This window comes from Odocoileus virginianus, chromosome 13, assembly GCF_023699985.2.
Source record: "Odocoileus virginianus isolate 20LAN1187 ecotype Illinois chromosome 13, Ovbor_1.2, whole genome shotgun sequence".
NCBI classification, from domain to species: Eukaryota; Metazoa; Chordata; class Mammalia; order Artiodactyla; family Cervidae; genus Odocoileus; species Odocoileus virginianus.
The window spans coordinates 17,806,470-17,823,142 of NC_069686.1; the positions used below are offsets into that span (position 1 = coordinate 17,806,470).

Sequence of the window (16,673 nt, forward strand, 5' to 3'; positions counted from 1 at the left end):
CAGGCCGGGTTCCTCACGGTTATCTCAGGGACTCAGGTGGGCAACTCTTTTTGATAAGTACAGATTTTCAAAGAAATCTGGTAGAACTTGAACAGCTGAAGCTTCTTTCCAGGGACACTTTTATAAAAAACAGACACACTGGCTAGATCGATTCCTGCTGGGCTGAGCACGGGAAGCAGAAGACAGGGGATCAAGTCAGGAGAGACCTCTGGAGACAAGGCAGAAGAGGGGCGGGGGGCAGCTCTGTTAGAGCCGGCTGCATGACCAGCAACAAATCCTAGGCCTCCACTTCTCGATCTATAACAAAAAGACATGGGCTACCTTTCTAGATCACTCCTGGGTTCCTCTCTAACTTCTGCAGGTGGTAAGTCATTTCAGTGGTAAAGAAATCCGCAAAAGCATCGCTGGGTCATGCGACTACTCTCTGTACAGCTGAAAACACCTATGGGTTTGCGTGTGGAGGTCAGATTTCTTTTTAAAGCACATTCTTATTTTTGACGAATGACACATGTCAGGCTCCACGTTAAAGCTCTAAGCAAACAGATAAATCAGACCCAAGCCACCTTCAGAGGGCCCACAATTCATATCAGTCGGTAAACTCTTATTTTGACAGCTCCCAAAGAGCTTACCAGAAATTTCATAATGAAAATATCATTAAGAACAAAGAAAGCCTATTAAATTCAACAGGTTTCTTGGCAACAGAGAAATTAGTCATTAGAAAACCAAAGAGAAAAAAAGATAGCTGATTCATATCAAGGTATGGCAAAAACCACTACAATATTGTAAAGTAATTAGCCTCCAACTAATATAAATATATGAAAAAAAGAAAAAAGAAAAAAAAAAGATAAAGCTGTTCCCAGGTATTGGATAACAGGGCTCTAGAGGAAGTGGGTGGGGGTGGGAGGGTGGTGAAGTGAAGTGAAGTGAAGTGGCTTAGTTGTGACTGACTCTTTGCGACCCCATGGACTGTAGCCTACCAGGCTCCTCAGTACATGGAATTTTCCAGGCAAAAGTACTGGAGTGGGTTGCCATTTCCTTAAGGAAAGTGCATAACAAGCCAAAGCTGGCCTGACCAACAGAGTCACTTGTCAGTTTACTCTGACATCCTGAACATACACTTCTTCCTGAGCATCAACCACAGATGTGCCACTGACACACCAAACCTCTGCTCCATCTGAATTCAGCATGCCACTAAAACTGGTTTCATTTCAAAGCTACTAACAGGTAGTTAGGAAAAGCAGCAAGACAAAAGGAACAGCCAGGTTTTTGGATTTTTTTCTTTAATAATCTGCTGCAATTCTCTCATAGCTCAGCAAAAGACTTTAATCACTTGGGTTTGTCAGGGAACATGGATGAGGAACCCAAGAGCTCCACAAATGGAGCCAGGGGCACAACGGCTGAAATTAATCAGGAGCCATCCTTTACCAGATTGAAAAACACATACTAAGCTAGGAGACGGAATTTTTAACACCATAAATTTGTTAAACTTCTAATTCCATTGCCACGAACCTATGTAAAAATATCACATCAGATGATATAATTAAGCACAATTCTATGGTTAAATAAGTTTGGTTTATCAATATTTGATGGTCTCCTAACAGGGCCATCCTGATTTCTGAGCACTCTAGTAGTCTATGGGGTACTAGGATTCTGCAACCATGTGGATATATTTAACATACTGAACTGGACACTTTAAAATGGTTAAGATGATAAAAACTCATGTGTATTTCACCACAGTTTTTTTTTTTTTTTTTTAAGTAGTAGTAGTATTAGTACTAGTACCAGGATATAAAGGATCATTCTAAAGAAGCTGTCATCTTACTTCCCATTTTCCACAAGGCTTCCATGTACTTCCATGTACTTTCAAAGAGCTTAACAAACGCCTTTTGGGTGCCATTTCTGTCTATCAGATTGGAACCAGAAATGGATAAGCCATCAGCCTTGCTCATAGCTCACAAACCAGGAGGAATAATGTTCCTCCAATAGACATGAAGAGAGTATCTTCCACGCGTACAGGATTTGGCCAGGCCATGAGGGCAACTAAGATGCTATGCTGTCTTATGGGCAAACACCCACACCGACATCAGCTAACTAACGCTGGCCCGGAGAATTCGCAGACTTAGCTGGAAGAAGTGCTGTGGTCCTGTGCAGTGTTCCCAGTTAGCAGGTGAAAGGGCAATAGTAGTTGTGTATTTGCTATTGCTAATCTCCCAGGACATTATGGGAGAAGAACATTTCAAAATGTAAGAACATTTCAAACTGTTCCGTTAAGAGCAAGATCAGGCAGTACAGATTTAATTTCAGGAATTGGCTACCAAGATGTTGACGGGTATGGCACAGCACTGAGTGGACTGGGCGTTGAGCAGGTAGGTTTCAGGACTCACACTGCCACTACCCAGCTGTCACTCAACTTTCCTGGGGATCAGCTGTACATCTGTGGACAAAGGGTTGGGCCAGTCAGCCTGTCAATCATTTTCATGGAAGTCCTGAATGCGGGAGGAGATGACCGGGTTTGGGAGCATAGCCCAAGGTGACCACCAAAAGCTTGAACTGTCTTAAAGTCTTATGCTTTATATTTGAAAACTTACTCATATTTCAATCTGCACTACACTGAGACACTTTTTTTTTTTAAGTAACTCACCGCCACACCACCTCCAGAAGATGTTGTCTAATGAATCTGTGGCACAGACCAGGACAAGGGTTCGAAGGTCCTTTGAGTCATACTCTTGCATAACTGCAGAGATACTTTCTTTCCTTTCAGATTCAGAATTACCTCGTCACCTCTTTAGCCAATACCACTAATCTTGAAAGAAGAAGACCGAAAATTGAGAGCACTTTAGAATCCCCAGTGCCATTCCGTTTTCTCCATCCCTGACAACTCAACAAGGCCAAACGTCATCCTTGTGAAATGCTGTGCTCGTTGCGGATGATCAGGAAGACCATCGATCCGGCGGGGAACAGGGAACCGGAAGCTGGGCCCCCAGCGTGTCCACCTGGCCTGCAGGACACACGGACACCGTGCTGTCTGAGACGGAACTAGATGTGGGGGCTGCAGATACTCCCATATGGGAAACCTCCATCCAATGCATAAAGTGAGTTTTGTAAGAGGTTAACAAAATATCCAGTGGGCCAGAAAGTTCGCTCAGGTTTTCCTGTAACATCTGACAAAAAACCCAAATGAACTTTTTGGCCAGCCCAATAAGAAGCTGTGGTTCTCTGTAGCTCAAATATGGCCTAAGAAACTGGAAATCCTTACAGAGTTTACCTTTGTTGTCACATTCTCTTCCTTCTTCCAAGCTCCCCTCTTTAAGGCAATATGATAGTTCCCATCCATTGTGAACTTCCCCCCAACTCTGGGGGCAACTTAACCTTTGGTCTGACCCGCAAAGGGTAAATTGTGCATCTGCCAGACTAGAAACAGCTATAGAACTCCCCCATGTGAGGGGATCCCGACTACTATTTTACTGGAAGGCACCTGTGACAGTAAAGGCTGGCGTTTATTGGAAGCATTGGGCACGATGCTCAGGGCTTCCTACTACTTCCTTCCACAATTCTATGAGGCAGTTTTCATTAGTGCCTCAATTTCATTGATGAGGACAAGCAACTTGCCCAAGATCAAACCAACAGAATGTGAAGCAGCTGAGATTCAAACCCCACATTCCTTTGCCTGTAGAACAAAGTTCTTACTCCTATAAGGCAAATGTCTCTACAGGTACTGAGTAACTTATGTTTGTTGTTGAGTCACTAAGTCATCTCCAACTCTTCTGCAAACCCATGGACTGTAGCCTGCCAGGCTCCTCTGTCCATGGGATTTTCTAGGCAAGAATACTGGAGCAGGTTGCCATGCCCTCCTCCAGGGGATCTTCCCACCCCAGGAATCGCATTCATGTCTCCCACATAGCAGGTGGATCCTTAATCATTGAGCCACCATAATGATATATTATTATTTTCTGAGAAATTAGAAGCAACCAAAAAAACACTCAGTCTCCTGCCATGATAAGTAGCCCCCGACCTGCACGTGTGCCCCTTACTCTGCCGTTGACGAGTGACCCGTTCTCCAGTAACCAGGTTACCTTCCCCACAATGTGTCCCTCTCACCCACGCACAGACATCACACCAGCAAGTCTCCCTACTCCTGTGTTCACGTCTCCCTTTCTGCTGAACTCTCCTTATCAACAAACCCCCTCACTGTCACTTCCTCCCATTTAAAATTCCCTTTCGACTCCCATTTTCCCTCCAGCTCTTGCTCGGCTCCCCTCTTCAGGACCTCCAATTCCTCTTCTAGTCTCTCACCTGGTGCTGGAGAGGACTCTTGAGGGTCCCCTGGACAGCAAGGAGATCAAACCAGTCCATCCTAAAGGAAATCAGTCCTGATCTTCATTGGAAGGACTGATGCTGAAGCTGAAACTCAAATACTTTGGCCGCCTGGTGTGAAGAACGGACTCATTGGAAAAGACCCTGATGCTGGGAAAGATTGAAGGTGGGAGGAGAAGGGGAGGACAGAGGATGAGATGGTTGGATGGCATCACCAACTTGATGGACATGAGTTTGAGTAAACTCTGGGAGTTGGTGATGGACAGGGAGGCCTGGCGAGCTGCAGTCCATGGGGTCACAAAGAGTCGGACACGACTGAGCTGAACTGAGTCTCTCACCAACCCACACCAACCAGGCACTGCTCCTGCTCCACTCCACAAGAGTTCTGATAAGGTCACCCACAGCCTCCATAACGCTGTGCCAGGGATCAAATCTCAGTGTTACTTGACACAACTGATTGATCACTCCCTCTCTAAACCATCTTCATCACGTGGCTTCCAGGACAGCATGTTGCCTAGTTCCCTCTTTACTGGCCATTCCTCTTCATGCCTGGTGCTGGGTCCTGCATCTCCCCTCTCTATGAGAGAATACCTTGCAGGTCTGTCCTTAGTCTCTATCCTCTCCTCTTTGGTGATCTCATTCATTCAGTCCACAGCTCCAAATACAACCTACAACTATGGCTCTGCTATTTGTATCTCCAATCCAAACCTTTCCATCCAAACTTCACACTCATTCAACTGCCTACTCAACAAGTCCACTTGATATCTGGACATCTCAAAACTATGATCTCCAAAATTAAACTCCTGCTCTTCTCCTCAAATATATTTTTTATAGTCCACTCTAAACCACTGTATGACAACTTTATCCTTTGAGGTTTTCTGCCTTTAACTGGTCTATAGGAAATCCTATTCACTCTACTTTCAAAACATATCCAGAATGCATCCACTTCTCACTATCTTCATTACTACCTCGGGCCTAACCACTATCATCTCTTACCTATTATTTAAAAGGACTTTGATCATTAAGATCACTACATCTGTACTTGAGTGTTCCCAATAATGCAGTAGCTAGAGAAGGGCAGGACAACACACTCCAGTATTCTTGCCTGGAAAATCCCATGGACAGAGGAGCCTCATGGGCTATAGTCCACGGGGTCACAGAGTTAGACAGGACTGAAGTGACTTAGCACAGTAGCTGGAGGATCCATGTAAAATCTAAGTCAGAACATGTCATACTCTTCTCAGCATCCTCTAATGGCTTCCCATCTCATTCAAGAGTAAAAACCAGCCTTCCAATGACCTATAAGGCTCTCCACAATCTGGCTCCAAGGAGACAACATGCTTCTGCCCCAGGGCCTTTGCACCTGCTGTTCTCACTGCCAGAAATACTTTCCCCCTAATACTGACATGGCTTGTGCCTGCTCCATGAAGTCTTCCTGGCTGCCTAACAGCCAACCATTTCCTACCCCAGCTAAGCTGAGGGGACCTTCATGTCTCAGGGCTCATCTCTTAGGATCATCCTGTGAGCAAGGGTCCCGCGGATGCCCCTCTACACTCCCATACCCTTTCTCAGCCTTGGGCCCTATTGTAGCCTTGGGCCCTTTCTGAATACAAGGCTTAGAAAGTACTTTTCTTTCTAAACTGGCTGATCTTATATGCAATCTGAAAAGATTTTACTATGTGCTTGGCAGTCAAACACGTCTCCACCTGGCCCCCAAAGTCCTCTCTTGAGGTTTGGACCATCTAATTCAGAGGCTTCTCCTTCTGTTCTCCCCAGGACTCTATCCTTGAGCCTCTAGAAGATCCAACAGAGTCCAGATCCACCTCCTTTTGCACTTGCAGGTTTCCATAAGACTCTTTATCACCCGATCTGAAAGCCAGCTCTCAACTTTCCTGAGTACTGTTCTAAGTTGGCCTGGGGCCTACTCTCTCTAACCACCACAAGGCCTCTGGATTCCTAAAGCCCAAACAACAGGTTTTCAACACACATTTGCTCCAGGTATTTTAAATATCTTCTCCTACCTATCTCCAATCTCTCTGGGCCTTGTAGAATTCTAAACATTTCTATTTCCTTTTGTACTCAAGGGACAGATAGAACTACATTGTCAGGAAGTGGGGTGGGAGGGAGGGGTCATATCAGTGGGAAAGGAACCCAGGGAAAAAAAATTCTTTTCACTTTCCTCAGCAAAGAGAGGGAATACAAAACTTCAAATTCCCTGTGCTACCCAGTGGGCTATTCATACTAAGGAACTACCGTTCCATATATACACCACAGCTCCCGTGGATGGGATGCTCCAGTTAACTTCACATCACGTTGCTTTATCAGGACCACAGAAGACTGATCCCTTGATCGATGGCAGTATACTCTGAAGACAAGGACTCTGATTCCGCAAACAGAAAAGGTTATTTGGTCCAGGAGACGTACAGTTCAGTGACATTCTACTCTCTGGGTCCGAAACATTTATTATCATGTGTATCTCTCTCTCTCTCTCTCAGACATACACACATGATTAAAATAACCTCAGTACAAATGAATGTCCTTTTCAATATAAAGAAACTGGAGCAACACTGATATCACCAAGCAGAACAAGCACAGACCAAGGGTAAAGAGGCATTACCCTGTGCTCTGTTTATCCTACGTATCACCAGTATGCCCCTTGCAAATTATACCAAGGTTTATTTTTATTTCTATACTCCCAAGCTTATAAAGCCTGTTTCTCTAAAAGGTTTTTCTCATATCTGAAAGCCTTTTCAAAAAAAGTAATCTTCGGATTGTATGACATGCAAAACATATCCAGCTGGTTGGCAGATAAACATGAGAGCAGACAACCATGGCTTCATGTCCCTTGTTTTTGCCTTCTGCACTTTCTTTCATGGTACTTTCCCCATTCCAGCTAATTCAGAACAGTCGTCCTTACCACTTAATTGGTTTTTAAGACTTAAAAGTTTCCTACAGTCTTTTCGCCAATTTGGGATTAGATGAAGTGACAGCAGTATTCAATAGTAGAATCCAGCACATGTAGATGTGGATGTGTGGTGTGGGGAAGGGCAGCGGCTACCTTGCGGCCTAAGGAAGGCGTCACTCCGACAACACACCAACTATGCAACAGGTGAGCTGATTCCGAACAGTCTTGCCCTGTTGATTAAAATGGAAAAGCCAGACTGCATTCATTTAGATGGTGATCATTCCACCCTCTTACGAGACTAACAGGGACCAACACTGGTGAAGTTCACAACTAATTAACAATTAGCCTCTTAATTTAGTTCCAAGAAATCTGTGTGCAATTCTAAATACCAGTTTAATAAACAAAAATTTGCTAAAACATGACTTCCACACTTTGTCCATGCATCTCTCAACTTTAGGCAGCTTCATCACTGACAAATCAGATCCAGCTCTGCACAGGCTCCTTCCTATCATACATTAATGCCGAACAAAGAACTAAGAAAAATAAATCATCACCAGCCCAGCCCTGGGCGGAGTATACACCACCCAGCCTGCCAGGAATGGGAGTGGAGGAGTGCGACTTTCCAAGTCACAGAGGTCTGAGAAGATCTAGAAACCAGACATTTGGTATTCCTTATGAATAACTCCAGCCTGAACATGCACAAGCCACCCTCTGTAGGTACGCTACGCCCAAAGTCCCTGCCCATCATTCCTGCACCAGTCTGCCCATTCATCTCCACTGCTTGTGGAAACCCTGCTGGTGTTCATCTACTGCACCATGGCTACCAAAAGACCACAAGGTATGGTTCTTCTGAGATGTACTTTCCAAACATGGTAACTGTAGGACAGAGGCAGAGGGAGGATGGCCACTTGAACATCATCACAATCGATGCCCCCAAGAGAAAGTACACCCACACAAACCAGGCAGCGTGGAAGCGGTGGACTGAGAACCAACTCGCCCAACATGTCATGGGCACTTCACCTCTCACTGTCTTGGTTTCCACATTTATTTAACATGCACAAAGTGCTTACTCTGAGTCAGGACTAGTCTAAGGTACAATTATCCTCATTTTACAGCTGAGGAAAGAGACCTAGAGGGATGAGGTGTTGTGATTTATAATAATATATGTTCGGTTTTCATCTAGTGTTCCTGGCACAGAGCTCCTAAAACCCTTGGAATTTGCCAAGTAAGAAGAGCGACAAAGGTGTCTATTGTTATGTTAATGAGGTGGCTCCGCCTGCACCTAAGGAGGGCTGCTGATTGCCAGGAGAACCAGGCACTTCATTAGGGGGCTGGAACTTTCAGTCCCACCCTCCTGACCTCCAGGGAGGAGGTAGGGCTGGAGGTTGAGTTTAATCAGCAATGGCTAATGTTTTAATCAACTGTGCCTAATATATCAAAGCCTCCATAAAAACTCAAAAGGATGGAGTTTGGAGAAGTTTGGGGTTGGAAACCACATGGAGATTTGGGGGTGGGGGTGGCATGCTGGAAGAGACCATGCAAACTCTATACCCTTCCTCCATACCTTGCCCTACGCATGTCTTCCACCTGGCTGTTCCTGAGTTATATCTTTTTATAATACGTTGGTAATCTAGTTAAAAAAAAAAAAAAAGAAGAAGAAGAAGCTTCTCCAAGTTCTGTGAGCCACTACAGCAAATTAATCAAACCCAAGGAAGGGATGGTGGGAAATTCCAATCTATAGCCAGTCTGTCAGAAGCCCAGGGTACAACTTGGACTTGACATGGGCATCTGAAGTAGGGGAGGCAGTCATGTAATACTGAGCCCTTAATCTGTGGGATCTGATGCTATCTCCAGGCAGACTGACAGAACCGAGTTGACTGGTATCTGAGGATGGTTTGATGGTGTGTGGGGGAAAACCGCTACACACTGGCATGGGGAGCAGAATGTTAAGTATTCTGCACAACGTACAGCAGGAAATGGTAGAGAAGGACTTGATCCCATCCACTGGGATTCAGACTCCAGCTCTAGAATCTGCTCTGATGCATTATATTGTGTTCCTTCTGGGCAAAAACGGAAAGCTCATCTAGCTCAAACTTAGAAAATGTTATAAACAGATTCTTAGATCACATCTATAGAAACTGGTATAATAGACGTGGCCTGAGCTCAAATTTGGAGAAGGAAATGGCAACCCACTCCAGTATTCTTGCCTGGAGAATCCCATGGACAGAAGGGCCTGAAAGGCTACAGTTCATGGGGTCACAAGAGTTGGACACAACTTAGCAAGCCTCAAATTATATTTTTACAAAGAGATTCTCCAAGTTACCTTGATGACCAGCCAGGTTTGAGAACCCGGAAAGTTCCTTGTAGATAAAATCATTTGATTCTAAACTTGTACCCAAACACGGAAGGGGGCTGGCCCTGCTCCCAGGGCCCATTACTAAGGGGCTCAACTTGATCACTCTCTCAAAAGGCCGTTAGAACTCTGGTTCTGACCCGTGGACCACCTGGATCACCATTCTACAACTCTCACTGGAAGGGGTTAGCAGCTACCCCACCACTGCACTTAAAGAGCCACATGTATCCAAGACCCCCTTACTGACCATGAGTAATTAATGCTTAGCCATCAATTCACACGTGCCCTTCCATTTGACCCCCACACCCTTGTCAAGTAGCTTCAGGACCTTAGTCTACAGCCACCCTTCTCTATGTAGTCTTGATTTAACAACCAGCAGATCTCAGTACCCAGGGCAGTATAGGTCAGCCTGTATTTCTGGGGTTAAGTTATAAAGTGTGCCTTTAAGGCAAAAGTCAAGTGCAATTAAAAATCACTCATAAAAATCCCTTAGCAAGGCCTTGGGCCCTTGAGAACTCAAAAAACCAAGAGTTAACCTCTTTGAGCAAAGAGTTGGATACGACTGAGCGACTGAACTGAACTGAAGCTCTTTGATGTCTCTTTGCATTACCACTATAGCTCCCCTTTCCCTGGAGGCAGCAGAGACCAATGTCTAAGGTAAGTTAGGGAAGTGCAGACCATTAAATAAAGGGATTTCTCCCTCTCTACCCTGAGCTGGAAAAGTTGATTGCACAAGTTAGACTGAGTGTATGTCATGACTCCATTTTATTTGCAAAGCATATCAAGGTGCTATCAGGCAAAGAAATGAACCTAAGACCCTTGCCCTCACATAACCTATTATCCACCTGGACGGGATTAGCCCATACTCTGAAAATGGCAGACAACAATTAAATATTACAGAATTAAATAATACAAAACCATCAGAGCTGTCAGGCACGTGACACGAAGGACTGCTGCTGCTGCTAAGTCACTTCAGTCGTGTCCAACTCTGTGCGACCCCATAGACGGCAGCCCGCCAGGCTCCCCCGTCCCTGGGATTCTCCAGGCAAGAACATTGGAGTGGGTTGCCATTTCTTTCTCCAGTGCATGAAAGTGAAAAGTGAAAGTGAAGTCACTCAGTCGTATCCAACTCTTAGCAACCTCATGGACTGCAGCCTACCAGGCTCCTCCGTCCATGGGATTTTCCAGGCAAGAGTGCTGGAGTGGGGTGCCATTGCCTTCTCCGGACACGAAGGACTACAGACATTCAAAGGAAGAAGACATGATGTAGCATGGGTTGGGCCCAAAAGGCTTTCATGGAGAAAGGTAAACTGGTTTACAACATGATGATGTTCTTCAGGATGGACTGACTTGGAACTAACCAGTGTTTCAGGTAAAACTGACCCTGTCATCTAAGCACAGGATAGTATGATCCATTATGTTTCCAGTACCTACCTTGAAAGTGTCAGGTCATTCACCTGTTACTCTGTCCCTATGCTGAGTCAAGGTCTAAGTGCATCCATGCATCACAGTTCCAGTACTATTTGGTGACAAAGCTTAAATCCTGATATTACTGACAGCACCACCAAACTCGATGGACATGAATTTGAGCAAATTCCAATAGTTGAGAACAGAGGAGCCTGGCGTGCTGTAGTGCATAGAGTCACAGAGTTGATAAGACTTAGAGCCACTGAACAACAATATTGTTATGCTAAAATAGGGAATTATACAACTAAGAACACAGTAACTGCTTCTTTAAAATAATGTAAAGCTTTTTTACATGAGCATTTCACCTGACTTTCCTGACATTATTATTCATATCACACAAATACTTTTTTTTTTTCTTTGTAAACCCTAAGTCATGACTTGGATGGACTCATGAGACCAGCCTGTGTTAAAATTAAACTTGTCTATTTCTGCTTTCTTGCAGAATCCTAAGATTTCCTCTAAGTCTCCCTGCCCATTTTGGCTCTTTCTCCACTCTCGGGACTCAAGGTGACCGAGACAGTTCCTGGACGATGGCCCTGGGCCACATGGCACTCTGAATGAATGCAAGGAAGCAAGTGCTTAGGTACACATCCTGGACAGTTCTGATCCCCAGCTGGCTCCTCACTGGGCTTTTTCAGAAGGGGAAGGAATGACAGGCAAAGAAGGAAGGACCCAGAAGCTGATCCAAGGCCAGCTGGAATAAGTGTCCATAGGAAGAGAGTCCAGGCACAGATATTTAAATAGACAGCCCTGACCCACGTGGGGAGCGGTTTAATAAATCAACCTAACATAGTACATTTCCAAAACTCAATTTCTCCAGGTCTGAAGGACACGTCTGACTTTTCCTTTTAGAGGTGAAATGAGCGTGAGTCAGAAATGCCAAGTTCAAATCCAGATTCTGTTAAGATTCTGCTTAAGCACTCATGAGACTATAGACATTTCTTTAACTTTCAGCTTTAGTTTCTTCATCTATAAAGGGAGCTAGCTGGACTAGATGATCTCTAGTTCAGTAAACATGATTTTAAGAGCAAGAGCATCACAACTGTGAGAAAAACCAAGAGCAAACATTGTTAAGAGTCAAAACAGAAGCGACAGTAGGCCTGGTGGGCCTTAGGAAGACAGTGGAGATCAGGAAGTTCCCAGAAAGAAAATGTCAATTGGGATAAGCCCAGCATCACAGATAATAACTTAAAGATCTATTCCTTCTGGATTCGGTCCTGCAATCACACAGAGACTCAGCTCCTCCCAGAAGAGTAAAGAGGGCTGACGCACAAGATGGACATACCAAGAGATGCCATCCCATACTTTCTACCTAGTTGGGGTGACTCAACCTTAGATCCCGACCTCAGTAACTGAGCCAAACTTCTTTACTATCTAGCCTAAAAAGCCCAGTGAAGTTTTATGATCTCTATTTCAGTTTACAGTCCCCAAAGTTTTAGGAATAGCCAGTGGCTCAGACGTAAAGAATCTGCCTGCCAAGCAGGAGATGTGGGTTTGATCCCTGGGTCAGGAAGATACCCTGGAGAAGGAAATGGCAACCCACTCCAGTATTCTTGCCTGGAAAATCTTAAGGACAAAGAAAGAGCCAGATACGACTTAGTAACTAAACAACAACAACAAACATGTTTTAAGGCTCTCAGATACAATATTATTCTGTTATAAAATCTTAGAGTTTAAGATATGAAATATTTAAATAGCATTGTAGAAAGTTAAACCCACAAAAATCTATGGTTTGTTCCCACAACGCTGCATTCATCTGATATGCTCACACATCTTTGATATTTTACTTCTTCCACCTCAATGAAGCCCCTTGTTTGAGAAATTTACTTTTGTTGTAAATCTAAGATTGATTAAAGTTAAAATGCTTTGAAAATGGGGTTCATAAATGTGATTAAGTTTAACATACCCAATGCCAATAACCTTCAACTTCACTCTTTAGCAGAGTAAGACTCCTAGGATGTTTAACACCTGCCAGTCGCAGGCACACAGGAGGAATTTAGTTACTGTTTCTAAATGCATCACCATTAACAACCACCATTTAGTCAGCAAATACCCATGCCAGGCAGGAATTAGGCACTTTGCATGTTCTCTCTCAATCCTAACAACAAGCCTACTGAGCAGTAATAGCTCCATTTTACAGATAAAAACACCAAAGCTCAAAGTAACAGCTGCAAAATACCAAGAAGGAATTTTGAGCTTAGGTCTCTCTCACCAGTGCCCTGAAATACTCCCAGTAAGTGCAGAGTTTAGGAAGCTGGCCCACAAGCTGTGGGGTCTCAACCTCACTGGCTGTTACTTTACACCCACATCCTTTACTGACAAAGGTGATATTAACTAATATGGGTATGGCCTGTGTGTACTGGTTCTCCTGGGTGAGGCCAGTGCTGCTAGATTACTTTACCAAAAGAAGGTGGGGGCGTGGCACTTGACATAAATCACAGCCCCCTAGAGTGGGCACACTCTCAGGTCCAAAGAAAGATACAGTTTCCTTAAAGTGGGCCACTCTTCTCTGTCAGTCCCTAAGAAGAGCATTTCCAGCAGGCATCAGCCCCCAAACACAGGCTTCCTCTTACATACCTGCAGCAGGTCTAACAGCAGAGAAGCCCACCAAGCAGAACAAGTTTGAGCAAGCACACCGCTAACCTTGGTGACAACAGAGATCCTGGCTGAAACTACCTTTTGCAAATCTCCACCTCCACAGATAACTTTCCGCCCCAGTACTTCCCCTTCACAATGTTTGCTTGAACCAGTGTTTCAAGGAAACCACCAGCTTCAGTAGAGGACCGGTGCAGAGCATGCCAAAGAGAATATATTCCCTCTGCTGGCCCGTGGTCATTTCTGCACTAACAAGTTCATTCTCCATATAGGTGAATGCTCATCTACACATTCAAGTACTCAGAGACACCAAACATCATTCATTAACTGAGTTAACAGACACCACTTTTCATTTCAAATTTACAGCATCACAATTATTTCTGCTGAGAGAAAACAGAATATAAGCAGCTGCTCAGGCCTGCAGACCACCCCTCGGCCTTCCCACCCCCTACTAATTCCTTTGCTTCACTGGTAGGTATTATTAGAAAAATCTGACTTTAAGATTCAGGCACCTAGAACCTTCACCAATTCCGAAGTTGTTAATTACTGAAATCAAGATGTTCCCTGCGGCCCTAAAACCCCATTCCCCTCTCCTAACGTCCTCTCCTCTGTGGGTGTACTTTGCATTCTTTGGTCTGTTGGTCCTGGAAGGACCTCAGCTCAACCGAAGGGCTGGCGGGGGGAGGTGGGTAACCTTTTGTGAGTTTATTTTTCGGTAGCCCAGATCAAGAATGCGGCCGCACGGCGATTAAGGCCACTAAGCTCCCAAATACCCTCTCCTGCCTAAACAGTTTGATCATGTGAGAACCAAACACTGTCTAAGAAAGAAAAGGAGAAGCTACGAGCACCGGCCTCCACTTTCTCCCCGGAGGAGCACCGCTGTGCCGCGGTGCTGGGGGGGTCGGGGGTTGTCACTTCCAGACCTCGTTTGCAAAGCCCCCAACCTAGATCGGACATTTTGCTTTAACCCCTCGGCAGGGCCTCCGAGGGCTGGGGCCCGGGTCTCGGGTGGCGCCGGACGCTTTGTGGCTGGTGCGGGGTGGGGGCGGGGGGTCGGCCACACCGCTAACAGGGTCTTGTTTTCTCAGCTGATCTAGTTCTGCCGAACAGGTGCTTGGTTGGTGCCATCTTTTTAAAAGCGGCGGAGGCGTGTAAAAGTCTCGCCTACCGGGGAACCCGCCCTTCGGGGAAAGCCTCGCAGGACGTGATGAAAGGTGGCTTTCCAACTTCTGCGAGGCGCACGAGTCTGCCGGGGGGTTCTCTGTGAGTTTGGGAAAGGCCTGGATCTCCCTAACGACCCTCTCAGTCATCTCACCGCAGCGAAACAGCGACCCCCCTCCACCCCAAGTCACCCCCCGCTCAACACACACGTGAAGCTCAGCAAAGCGTGCCACCTGCCGGGTTCCCAGCAAACATGCCCGGAGGGAAGGATCGCCGGAAAGCACTTTGTTTTAAAAAAAAAAAAGTAAACTCTCCCGGGTCTGAGGACAGCCCCGCCTGGCACCGGGGCCGCGGTGTGCAGAGTCGGCCCCCGGGTTCTTTCCGGGGCTGAACTGGGGAAGGCGCCGCGCCAGGCGGGGCCGGAGGGGAGCGCGCGCGGGGCGCCGGGCCCCGCTCCCCCCGGAGCCTGCGGAGTGCCGGACCCAACAGGGCCGGCCGGCGGGAACGCGGAGCGCCTTCGACCGGGTTCGCGCGTGGGCCGGGGCCCGGGTGGGGTGGGCAGAGTCGGGAACTCACAGCCGCTTGTCCTCAGGCTGCAGCTGCCAGTGCATCGCCAGCGAGAAGCCGAAGAGGCTCCCGGAGTCCCCGGTTTTCTCGATCACATTGTCCTCGCGGGTGTCCAAGTTGAAGGCGGTGCCGAGCCGCGGCAGGAGCCCCACCGACAGGTAAAGCAGCCACAGCCGCCCCGCGGCCGCCATGGGCCGGCGCACCGGGAGGGGAGCGGGAAACTGCGCGGCCGCCCTGCGCTTCGGGCCGGGTTCGGGGCTACAGCGCCGCTGCCGCCGCGGCCACCTCGGTCTCCTCTCGCCGCCGCGCCCGGCCCCACCCCCGGGACGAGTCGCACTCTCCGCCCGGCCGCTCCCCCTCGCGGGCAGCTCCCGACCACTGAATGAGCCCGTTGTTCTCTGGAGACTCGCAGGCGTTTTATCAAGTGACGAGGACGCCGGCCCCGCCCCGGCCCTCCCCACCCCCTGGCCCCTCCTCGAGAGCCCGCCGCCGGCACCTTTGCGGCCCGCCCGGCTGCGGTGCGACCCGGCGCTGTCCTTCCGCGCCGCCCCCGCCACCCCCACACCTGGTCGGGGAGCCGCTGGGGAGACCCGGAGGCGAGCTGCGGGCCCGGCAGTCCCAGCCTGCGGGTCCTCCTGAAGTAAAGTGCTTGAATTGTGGTTGCCATTCGGTACACAGCCGGAAAGGCGTTTACTACCTGTTCTAAAAACAAGTGGTGGTGATGCGCCCGCCTTAATGGCCGGGAGCCCCTGGTGCTCGCCGACCCACGTGCAAAGGCTGCGTTCATTCATTCCACAAGTGTTAATGGAGCGCTTAAGGCGGGCCCGGTACTTGGGGACTGGAGCTGTTTAGATTGTCCTCGGTCCTCAAGACCTAACGTCAAAAAACGATAACAGCACAGATATTAAGAGGGATGTGTAATTGACAAGGCACAGCTATTATCTCATTTCATGCTCCTAGCAATCCTATGAGGTGGGTATTTTCTTTTTGCAGATGAGAAAACTGAAGCTCAGCCTTGCCCCAGTGCCTCCAGGGATCTGCGTCCAGGTGGAAAGGAGAGTTTGTGGGAAAGATCACACTGGTGTAGGCAACTTAAAACTTGATTTCTAGGTATTCCCAGGCTGAGAAGGTCCTCTTCAGTGAAGGAAGAGTTATTTAAAGTGGCACCCAGGCGCTCAGGAGCCCTTCCTTCCTGCCCCAAATTCCCAGAACTAGTTGGGAGGAGAATTTCCCAGCCTAGAGACTGAGCTGAGATCAGTGTGGGTGGCCTAAAGGCTCCAGCCTCCAGCACAAGGGGTGGGGCCTCTAGTG

At 47.1% G+C, this 16,673-nt stretch overlaps 1 protein-coding gene and 1 long non-coding RNA gene across 8 annotated transcripts in view; one reads left to right on the forward strand and one right to left on the reverse strand.

The window, feature by feature from the left end:
- The window catches only part of ITGA6 (integrin subunit alpha 6), an 83,273-nt gene extending 67,516 nt beyond the window's left edge, over positions 1-15,757 (reverse strand). For 2 of the 3 annotated variants that reach the window (XM_070476013.1, XM_070476014.1), the window contains exon 1: positions 15,372-15,756. In XM_070476013.1, the coding sequence (XP_070332114.1) occupies positions 15,372-15,553 (182 nt within the window). In that variant the 5' untranslated portion in view covers positions 15,554-15,756. Of the gene's footprint in view, positions 1-15,371 lie in introns of all 3 variants that reach the window. The other variant, XM_070476015.1, reaches the window with a different exon arrangement.
- The window catches only part of LOC139038040 (uncharacterized), a 49,002-nt gene continuing 47,760 nt past the window's right edge, over positions 15,432-16,673 (forward strand). For all 5 annotated transcript variants that reach the window (XR_011490950.1, XR_011490952.1, XR_011490953.1 and 2 more), the window contains exon 1: positions 15,432-15,520. This is a non-coding gene — a long non-coding RNA (uncharacterized lncRNA). The remainder of the gene's footprint in view (positions 15,521-16,673) is intronic.